Raw genomic sequence first — 10,644 nt, 5'->3', positions numbered from 1 at the left:
GTCATCACCAAGAAAGCTCTCTCATTTTTACTTCAATTTGCTCCAGCTTGAGATGCTACAGCTAGGAGGGCCTTCCTGGTAAATCTTACTAAGTGAGAAGGTCTGTATAGGAGCAGCTGTCCTCTCAGGTCTCCAGGGTCCAAGTTGTATAGGGCTTTCAATACAAATATATCCTGAGTTGGGCCTTGCAGTATATTGGCAGCCACTGCACTAACTTCAGAAGAGGCATTACATGCTTATGGTCATATTCAACAAGAGACTATTGCAATTTGTATCTATAGCTACTAAACCAGTCTGAAAACCAGCCCATTACACCAATACTTTCTAGAGGTTACCAGCCCATAGGCCATCAGGCTAGGATTTTGCTGCTCAAGAACAGCTGTAACGTAGGTGTGGCAGAAGTACTTTTATGCATGCATGTTTGTGTTGACAAGTTTACCATTTTTGTTTTGGAAAACAGGGACTAAGTTAAATGTAAATAGTTAAGTGTGAGACAGTTATGGGTAGTCTTGGCAACTGTTACTAAGGGATTTGGGATGTTGGGAAAGTGAAAGTTGAAGCAGTTAAGAAGGGCGGGGAGAGAAACAGGGAGAATGAGATGGAAGTGCGATTTGGAGTACATCTGGTTAAGGGAGACTGTAATCAGGTGCTGCATGTGGATATGGAAGAAAACAGGGATGGAATGTGTGGGAGGTGCAGGGGGGGGAGGACCAGAAGTCTACACCAAGGACTCATGAAAACATCGCTCCACAGAAACACCCAGGCAACGCCATGGTATCATACAGGAATCAACTGGGGAAAATGATTGCAGTGCTGAGTCATTGTACAAGGACGTAGCCTTGAAAGGGTATTATGTACTAGAGAAATTATTCTTTGAATAATTTAGAACAAAAGTTGTTTAACACATGTAGGCTTACAAACTCCCTTTCCAGAGTGCGAACTACATTCCTTCAGAGGGAGTGCAACCCCATCTAGAACAAGCAATTTGCCCGATTTCTGGATCTGGAAACTATCTACTCACAGGACCTCAATCTTTTTGGGATTCACTGGCACACCACTAAATTCAGGCATGAGTCCAGAACCTGCACAGCTTCACCTGGCTTGTATAGAGAGCATACTGATGCCACTCCAATCCCCCAATGACACCACCAAATGTTTCAACACCACTGGTGTCAGAACCCTGTAAACTTACCAGTTCAAAACGAAAAGGGCCGATAATGGTTGCAACACTGTGCTTCCAACACCTATCTCAGAGCTGCTCAGGATACCCTGGTGGATGGTATCAAAAGCTGCAGAGATCCACAATTAACAAGGTTGCCTTCCCCATCCATCAGCATGACCAAAGCTGGTACAGATGCCAAACCAGGCCTGAATCCAGACTGGAAAGGGTCTAAACATTTCCTACAAGAACAGAGAAGAGCTTAGCCAGCACCACCCTCTTAAGCACCTTCCCTACAATGGGATATTGGCAACATGATAGTTGTTTCAAATAACCCACATTAGATCTGGAGATTTGTATCATTTCCAGAAGGAAATTTAGTACCGCCCTAGCAGTGATGTGCAAGTTCTTGTTTCCTTGTGTGCTGAACTTATGCATCTGAGAAGAGGCCTACAGCAGCATTATAGTATGGAAAGAAGAGCTGGGAGTGGTGTGCTTATGAGGAAAGAGAAATCTAATGAAAGCAGCAAGCATCTGCAAAACTCTTTAATTTTCCAATTTTATTTTTTGCTGTCACAAAATCCAATTATGCAAATTAACACCTATCTGCTTTTGGAAGGTCATGCTAAGTTACTAATTTTGAAAACATTATGAGGACTTATAGAAAGTGCTGTAAAAGAGCTGATGGTTTAGTCTCACCCAACCTGAATCTCAGCACTCAGCTCAACCTGCTGGATTCAACTTGATTCCATATTACAAAAAAGAAAGTCCCACTGCATTCTAGAGCCTTTGAATCCTCCGTATTTTTATGGTGCTACTTTCTTTTTGGTTATTCTAAGATTAATTTAACAACATGATCAGATCTAAACCAAATCACTGCTTACTCCTTGTGTAATAACACTCTTGGCCTTCAATTCAACCTTGGGTTAAGCATTCAAATGGAGTTGTCCACCCTATACCTCTCCATGAATTCCTACTCCATTCCATACTGCTGTAGCCACCAAGAGTCACATGTAATCAATCACTATTATTTTTGAACAATAAAGGCAAGATGACTAAATCCTGTAATTTACCTAAGCAGATTTAGTCTACAGAATGAGTGGAGCCTCAGGTTCAGAGCTGCATGGGGCCCTCGAAGAGAGGACTCTAAGGCACAACCTTCACCAACTGTTGTTGAGTAGTTTTGCCTGGCTGGAATGTATTGCTGAACTGTAATAATTCTTCTTGCTTACTTGGAGAGCTATGCATGTATGCTGAAACCTCCAACTTGTGTGTGGCTGGAATGTAGCCTCCTGTCTAAAGGTAGGGTTGCCATATTTCAAACAGTGAAAATCTGGACAGAAAAGCTTTTGAGCTTTCTTGGCAAAATCACAGAAATTTGCCGTTTCTGAGCTCCTTTTCTGGAAAATCGGCAAAAATGGCCCTGCCGTCATGGGCTGCCATGCGTCCGGATTTTCCCGGACATACTGTTGATTTCCACCTGGACACTGCTGCCAACTGCAGTATTCCGGATATGTCTGGGAGATTCCAGATGTATGGCAACCCTAGTCTAAAGGTAAAGAGTCAAAACTGTTTTATCCCTCTTTTGCCTGACTACCACTGGCATATGGTCCCTGGAAGTTTGTTCACAAGGAAATGAGGCCATTGGGCTGAAAAAGGTTCCCCACCAGTGTCTAGAGCCTTAAACATTAAGATAAAAGGCACACAGTACAACTCAGTATTGCAAAAGAAGCCCACAAACGTTACCAGCCTTGAAAAACGTTTACTAAGCCTACTGGGGCTTGGAGAAGGGGCAAAACACCCTCTTTTACAGCAGCTGTGAGCTTCCATCCTCTGTCTGCTCACATGCAATTCCTTATCACCTATGGGTATCAGGGCTAGTTCTTAAATACAAGGCTGGTAGAACTCTTCTGAGATTATACCACTATAGAACACAGATGGGGAAAAGCATGACAAAATATTCAAAATAGCACCAGGGGTGAGGGGAGAATAATTTTCCTTGACATGCTACTTTTGCATTTTGTCATGCAATTCCTTCACCTACATTTATAACTGGAAAATTCCCAAGAGAATTGAACCATGTGGTTTTTCTGATCATGTAGATCAATGCTTAGTGTGTTTCTATGACAGTGATGCCATTTTGAAACGTATATACTTACATTTAAGCTCACCAATGTAACCCTGAAAGAAAAGCACTAGAAATCAAAGCGAACAGAGTAAAAAAAAAGAACAGTCCAAGCCAAACAATATCCAGCTTTATTAAAGGTACTTTTCATAAAACAATCAATCAATGGTATTCAGGCAGGACATGGTCTACAATCTGCAATGTTTTACAACAAATTCCAACTCCCCTTTCTTCTTGGACTACCAAAATGTAAAGTTACTATATAAAACCCAATGAAATCTTCAATTCTTACTTGGAACAGGGAAAGTTTAGAGTGAGGGTGGACACTTTCACATTTAGTATGTTGTTTAACAACTTTCACAAGCCTACCCTGACTTTTAGAGGAAAACAAAACCGTAGAATTCTTAATTTGAAGATTCACAATATAAGAAATGTGGCTCATCTGAGAGCCATCCTTCCCCCACCCCATAGTATTTGACACCAGAAGTCTGGATTGCCTGACACTGTGAGTACGAATCTGATTTATGAGAGCAAGTATCAAAAGACCCTATGCCACACTCAAAGGAGTGGTAAATGCAATGCAAATGACAATGTGAAAGAACAGACAGAGGAAGTCTAAGTACTGTTTTAAATGTACCTTCTCCTCAGACACAAGCATTTTGGGAACTTCAGTGTTCACTCAAGTATTTCAGAAACCAAAGATGAACAATATCAGGGAATCCCCCTTTCTTGTGTCCATGTAGACCCCCTCTTGTAAAATTGAAGGGGGGCTTTAAAAAGCCCAGGTTCTAAGTAACAGAGTCAATGGCATTTGTCCCCTCTCCTTCCCCCAAAACACAACAACGAAGCGTTCTGTGTGCTAACAACATAGCTTTAAAAAAAAAGTAAAACAAAATTCTGCATTGTTATAAAACTTGATAAAAAATAGTATTTCAAACTGTACAGTCACCAGAAGTACACAGTTATCAAAAATTCACACAATTCACTTGGCATCCCCAGCACCTTCAGCTTTCTGTGCCTGAAAGACAAAGGCAGTCCCGTCAGTTTTCTTTATGCTAATGCAAGCTTACTACCCACATAGGCCAATGTCTGCATGAATCTATGTAAATTATATGAAACAGACACACACCCATTAACACAATGCAAGCTATTATGAGAAAGTATTGATGTTAGACTTGAGCAGAAGAACGAAGACAAATATTTCTTACATAATTTTTAAAACTGCAATCTCATATACAATCGGGAGCATACTATTCCATTCATACACAATCATTTCACAACAAATTAACAAAGGAGTTTGGAGGAAACATACTGGTCCATATCACTAAATATATACTTTAGTTTAGCAAAGTAAAGAAATCTACTATATTGCTATTATACCTGGTCTGTTTTGGCATCTCCATTTTCTGCAGGATTGTTTCCATCCTTGCCTGCATCAGCTTTCCCCTTCTTCCCCTTAGGTACCTTCTCAGCCTTCTGCCAATCAATGGAAATAATTAATAGTTCACAAACCATAAACATCTGCTGATATAAAGGACTTCACACAATTTAAAACAATTGTTTGAACATAAGTATCTCAGACAAGAGAACAAAGATGTATTCGAGTTCAAATTGCATACAATTTGAATTTTACCTTTGGAGCTGTTTTTTTAGGTTTAGGTTCTGGCTTTGGAGGAGCAGGTTTCTAGAAAAGACAGAACAATTCAAAAGTAGTTTTGAAACAATAAGGTATTTGTTCACTTTAGTATATGATGTCATGCTTAACAGCCAACTTAATCCCTTTCAGGGTGTCAATGAGTTGACTATCAGTAGTTCTTTAGAAGTTACTACTGCTAACAACCCTAAAGGACATTCCATCACACAACATACTTACAGCAGATAACCTTGCTGATCTCCGCTGTGGCTGTTTTAAAAAAGAAAAGTTAACCATTAGAATGAGTTGTTGTTTTTAGAATAGAGACCTAAAATCCAGCATTCAAATACACACATTACATTCTACTGATACAATTTTCAAGATCAGAAAGCTAACATACTTCTAGTAGCATATCTCCATCTGACAGGTAAGGTTAAAATGAGAACAATGTGGTAAGAAAGCTAGATACATACAAATCTTTGCAAATTAGACCACAAGCTTAACCATCTCTACTCAGAAGTAAGCTCAACTGAATTCAATGGGGTTTAGTGGCAAGTGAATACATTTGGGATTTCAGGTTTAGTCTATAACACAAAAATATAGTAATGCCCTTACCTCATCCTTTGCTTTGGCCTTGTCACCCTTGGTATCTCCTTCAGCCTACAAGGAATTAAAAAGTGAAACAGCTGAAGAAACCCTACACCACCAATCTAATTTCTTTGGAGGTTTTAAAAACTTGGATAAGCTGATGTTACTTAAATACATAAAGAAAAATATTTAATGCATTGCAAAGCTGACAATCTCATCTTTGTCCGATTCCTTTTTCCTCAAATTTTAAAATAGCACACACTCTCACAACTACTTAATATTATTTTTCCTCCCTGTATGCAGTACAGAAAGCTGCCATATACAGAATCAAACCATTCATCAATCTAGCTCAGTATTGTCTACATTGACTGGCAGCACTTCCCAGGGTTTCAGACAAGTCTTTCCCAGCCTTATCTGGAGCATGGATTGAACCTGGAACCTTATGTGTGCAAGGCAGATGCTTTACTACTAAGCTATGGCCTTTATATTTTAAATCAACACGTTGGCATTTTAAATCCTATGCTCAGAAAACCAAGAAATTGCTTGTGAAAAATCAAATAATTTTTCTGGTTGCATAAAGAAAATATGCAGCATAGAAGATGCTCCCTGGGGCTATATAGTGTTGTCAGAAGCATCAACTATTGCAATATTCCAATTTATGTCCCTACATAACCAAGTTTTACTCAATGCAAGTTCCCATAGTTTTTGACAATTATCATTTCAATAAATTTGATATAATTATTACTAGTATCTTCTAATTTTAAAAAATGGCTATATTGTATGCATTTCTGCATCCTTAGTGACCATATGTTCTCCCAATGAGAGATGTGTTTGTGGGAGGGTTGTGTGGATAACAGCATTGCCAGATGCCCCTAATTTTGATGCATTATTCTTTATTCCCCAACACTGCAGCTCTAGGCAACATAATGGCTCCTTTTATTTCAGAACACTATGACCTCTATTGAGTCTGTGTAACAGACCCAAGATCTCACTTATTTCTGGAATTTTGATCTCGCAATTTGAACCTTGCTTGCCTGCCTACCCCTAGTGCCTCTTCAGACCTATGAAACCACTCACTGTGCGACATTTAAGGCTGTACCGACTCTCTTGTCGCTTTAAGCCTTAAGGGTGTCATCCCTAGATTCAGAGCTCAGGCAACTCCCCTGGGCCCAACATACCACCTCCTTCCCAAGACACAATTGGGGAAACAATCCCGAATGCCTCTTTGAAATGAAACGCGGATTTGGCAACCTAAAGAGCTCCAGAGAAGCAAGCCACGACGTGTACGTGTGTGGGCAACTCTAACCCTCCTTCGCCTCCCAACACTTAAGATGGTCACTTTCCCCCTTAGAGAGAAGGCAGGGGGCGGGAAAGATTCGCTAAGGAGCGCATGTAGGGCGGGAGGCGGGGCCTCTCCAACATCTTCACTGACAGGGGAAACCTCCATCCCCCGCGCAAACAACTGACAAGTCTCTCGCCAGGACTCCATAGGGCTGATCTTTCCCCTCCCCCAGGGCTTTCAAAACTACCGCTTTTTTTGGCCTTCCCGCCTTTTCGGGAGCGCGGGGGATGGCGGGGGAGAAAAGCCTGCGGCCCCCCCGCCCCCATTACTGTATTTATTTGTGAAGGAAGCGGGGGGGGGGAAGGCGGATGACAGAACGCGAGTGGGAGTGCGCGCACGCGCCCATTTTTCCAACGTACCCCACTTTATGTTTGCACGGGCGCGCACGCGCGCGCCCAAACACCTACAACCAGCCACGCACGTGCCTCTCTCCAGCCAACCACCCTCCCGCCAAAAAAAACAGCCAGCTCGCTCCGGCTAAGCTTAGTCTCTTATCTTCCATATCTTGCTCTTCTGCCCACCCGCTGGCGGGCGCGTGCCCCTTCCCTATTGGTGGGGACTTCAGTGAGCGCGCGGGCGAGAAACTGCCAATGATTAATATTCTCGCGCCCATTCGAGTGCGCGCGCACGCGCGCGCCGTCTCTCTCGCTCTCTCTTCTTCCTTATAGTTCCCCCCCCCTCCCTACCCCCGGCGATCAAGAATGCGCGACGGTTAACGGTCGTTCTCGCTCCGCTCCGCCCACTCCTCCTCCTCACTTTTAAGTCCTCAGAAGCACCGTCGAGGCGCCTCGCGCGCGCGCGCTCTTCCCCCGCCTCACAACCGTTAACCGCTCGTGGAGGAGGAAGGAAAGGAGAACCGGGGAGGGTGGGGGGGAGAGGGAGAAAGAGGAGGAGAAAGGAAAGAAAATGGCGGCTGATCTAAATCTCATCCCCGCATAAGCACCGCTCCTTCTGCAAACTACCATGTCTCTTCCCCACTTCCTCCTTCCCCGTCTCCCGTCCGAGCCATTAGGTTCTCTCGCTGCAGCCACGTACCTTTCTCTTGGGCATGTCGGCGGCGCGTGACAGAGGGGGAGAGAAAGAGAAAAAGGAAGGCTGGGTTGGAAATATAAAAGCGCGGTCTCTGTAGGAGGGAAGGGAGAAACTCAACCGCCTGTAAAAAAAAAAAAGGAGGGGGGTGCAGAGAAGCCGCGCAGCAAGGAAGAGCAGAAGAGGAAAAGAGAGAAAGGGGGGCTCCGTTTGTTGGGTTCGCTCGTGTCGCTCACGACCCCACTAATTTGAATCGGGTGTTTATAAAGTTTTATATAGAGCCGGACGCGGCCCAACCGGTTCCAGCCGGATCCCCACCGCCCCGGCTGCCTATTGGACAGAGCGCGTCACGTGGCAAGGGCCAGCCAGGGCGGGCGCTGCGAGGGGAGGCGAGGAGCGAAGGGGGCGCGCGCGCAACTAGTAAATCCTCCCTGCAAGAGCTGTTGCTCGGTCTTTCGACCACGGCGCGAATTTGTTTTAATGACAACAATAAATGGCAATACTCAGACCGACCCTCGGCGCCGTATAGAATTTTATTTTTATTTTTAATAATAACCCGGACCTCTTTTTCGTTACGTATGTACGCAAGAAAGAAAAATGCATTTCGTAGATTCTCATAGCACTCTTGCTGCCTCCCCCCTCCATTAAAAATAATAAAAAAACAATAATTTCTCTTGGGTTTTAAAAAAACGCACTGCAAAATTAATTAATTAAATAATATAAATCCTCTTGGTTGAGAAGGAGCTCTCTGCGTAATCTTCACAACTCCTCTGGCGCGGTGACTGGACTTGCGCCCAGGTAAGCGTACATAAAGCTTGCGGTCGAAAGTTACCGCTGAGAAGCCAGTGCAGTGTCTCTCTCTCGCTGCAGGAGGGCGAAAGACCGACCTGCCTGGCGCACCTGCACAAGCCATGGCGCGCCTCTCCTGCGAAGGCGCAGGCAGGAAGAAAAGGTTTCCGAGAAAGGGCCTTTCCCCTGTTCTTCCTGGCCCTCCAAGCCAACAACAACAACAACAAGAAGAAGAAATCTGGGTGGGAGCTTGGGTGGAAGAAGATGGTGGCCTCTTCTAGCGCTCGAAGGGAAAGGAAGGTGCGGTCACTGCCTAGCTGAGGAGGGCAGAACGCAACCCACAGCGCCCTCTTCCTTTTCAACCTTGACTACGAACTGGCAGGGTCTCCCTCAAGAGCGAGCAGCAAAGGGCCTCAGGTGCAGCAGCCGCCTCGCCTTCCCCCTCTCCAAAGGGAGAAAGAGGGGGAACGGAAGCATTCTTGTGGCGCGGGGACACTTTTACCGAAGACGCTTCCTTGGCAGGGGCCAGGTGAGGAGCTGTCCTTTTCAGCACCATTCTGTCCTGCAGCTGGTAGAATACCCACCCCAAACCCCAGCAGTTAGAAAGAGGCAGGGACAGATATGGAATACCTGCAGAAAAAGGCATGTTGCCCACATTGGATCTGTCATCGTATGTAGTGTCTCCCTTAACATAACTTGCCTTGCAATGGACACACCATGCAACATCATTACAGCTTGCACTATTAAGTGGTAAAGGTTCAGGGTGAAGTTAAATGAGAGAGTTGCAGTGATGTCTTCACTAGTATGAATGATTTCATGCGGCTTATATAGCATTAGAACACATTCGTCAATTGCACATGCACAGCTAATAATGGAGGATCTTATCGTCTTTGTTCAGAGGCAGCGTGCCACCAACTAGGCAATTGCTGAAGGGGCTACTTTTGGAAGCAAAATGCTGAACTAGACACAACTATGTTCACAGGATGTAGTGATGGCTACCAACTTGGGTGACTTAAAAAGAGGATTAGACAAATGTATGGGGGTTGAGGCTATCAGTGGTTACTAGCCGTGATGGCTATGCTCTGCCTCCACGGCAGAACACCAAACATCCAGCAGACATCTGGTCGTGCACTGTGAGAACAGGATGATGGATTACTTGGCCTGATTCAGCAGGGATTGTCTTCTTATGACATCCTTCTTCTCCGCATTTCACTCCTGCCAAGGCACCCAGAGGAGCCTGCATGCTTCACCTGACTGCTGTCCAGAGCAGCAGAGCAACAGTCTGGGGAGCTTGTAGATGGGCAGGTGGGCTCCTAGCCACTCGAAGCCAGAGTGGAAAGGCTTGATTTTTGTGTCCTGCTGTGCCTGCACCCTCAGCAGGGCCAACTTCACAAACTCCTAGATACGCTCCTGAGTTCAGGGATGGGGAACCTTTTTCAGTCTTAGGGCAAAATTCCTTTGTTGGCAACCATCCAAGGCTGCATGGGTGACCAGACACAAGGGTGGGTGGAGCAAAGAGAGAGATTTACTTTTGTACATTATGCTTCCTTCCAGCGATGCAAAGGTTTATAAAATGTATGTGCTTCCCTCCAACCAGGCAAGCAAGAGGCATTATCACAATTCAAGGTCACATTCTAACCAGGAAAAAGTACTCTAGCATGGGCATGAGACTGAAGGAGCCCAGAAGGCCAGACAAAACAGTCATGGAGGACCACTTTTGGTACCCAGGCTCAAGGTTTCCCATCCTTGCTTTAGAATTTTAAACAGGCTGGAAGCAATATTGGTAACTACATGAAGCACTTTTAAGATTTAACATTTCATATGCCAGTTGCCAAATCTAACAGTCTTCAACTTTTTAAAATTCCATCAGGATTCTAGTTATATTTCACTATGAACACAATTACTACAGTAGAGCTAAACAACTTCGCACTCTTAAAAATAACTCAAGTTGGCCTCTTACTCTCATTCTCCAGGAATAG

General features: G+C 44.3%; 1 protein-coding gene across 1 annotated transcript; it reads right to left on the bottom strand.

The window, feature by feature from the left end:
- Positions 1 to 3,392: 3,392 nt before the first annotated feature.
- On the bottom strand, positions 3,393 to 8,214 carry HMGN2 (high mobility group nucleosomal binding domain 2). Its single transcript, XM_081869892.1, has 6 exons — positions 7,883 to 8,214; positions 5,533 to 5,577; positions 5,158 to 5,187; positions 4,918 to 4,968; positions 4,665 to 4,760; positions 3,393 to 4,302 (listed from the first exon to the last, which is right to left on the bottom strand). Exons 1-6 carry the CDS (start codon positions 7,895 to 7,897, stop codon positions 4,267 to 4,269), a joined length of 273 nt encoding a protein of 90 aa, XP_081726018.1. The 5' UTR covers positions 7,898 to 8,214; the 3' UTR covers positions 3,393 to 4,266.
- Between the last annotated feature and the right edge of the window lie 2,430 nt (positions 8,215 to 10,644).

The sequence above is a fragment of the Podarcis erhardii genome, assembly GCF_964252035.2.
Source record: "Podarcis erhardii genome assembly, chromosome: 7".
In the NCBI taxonomy this organism is placed as follows: Eukaryota; Metazoa; Chordata; class Lepidosauria; order Squamata; family Lacertidae; genus Podarcis; species Podarcis erhardii.
This window is presented reverse-complemented; position numbering and strand designations above follow the sequence as displayed.

Coding starts and splice junctions, on each gene's coding strand:
- HMGN2 (XM_081869892.1), bottom strand. Junction 4,969..5,157: donor GATCAGCAAGGTTATCTGCT/GTAAGTATGTTG, acceptor TGTCTTTTCTAG/AAACCTGCTCCTCCAAAGCC. Junction 4,761..4,917: donor CTAAAAAAACAGCTCCAAAG/GTAAAATTCAAA, acceptor ATTGATTGGCAG/AAGGCTGAGAAGGTACCTAA.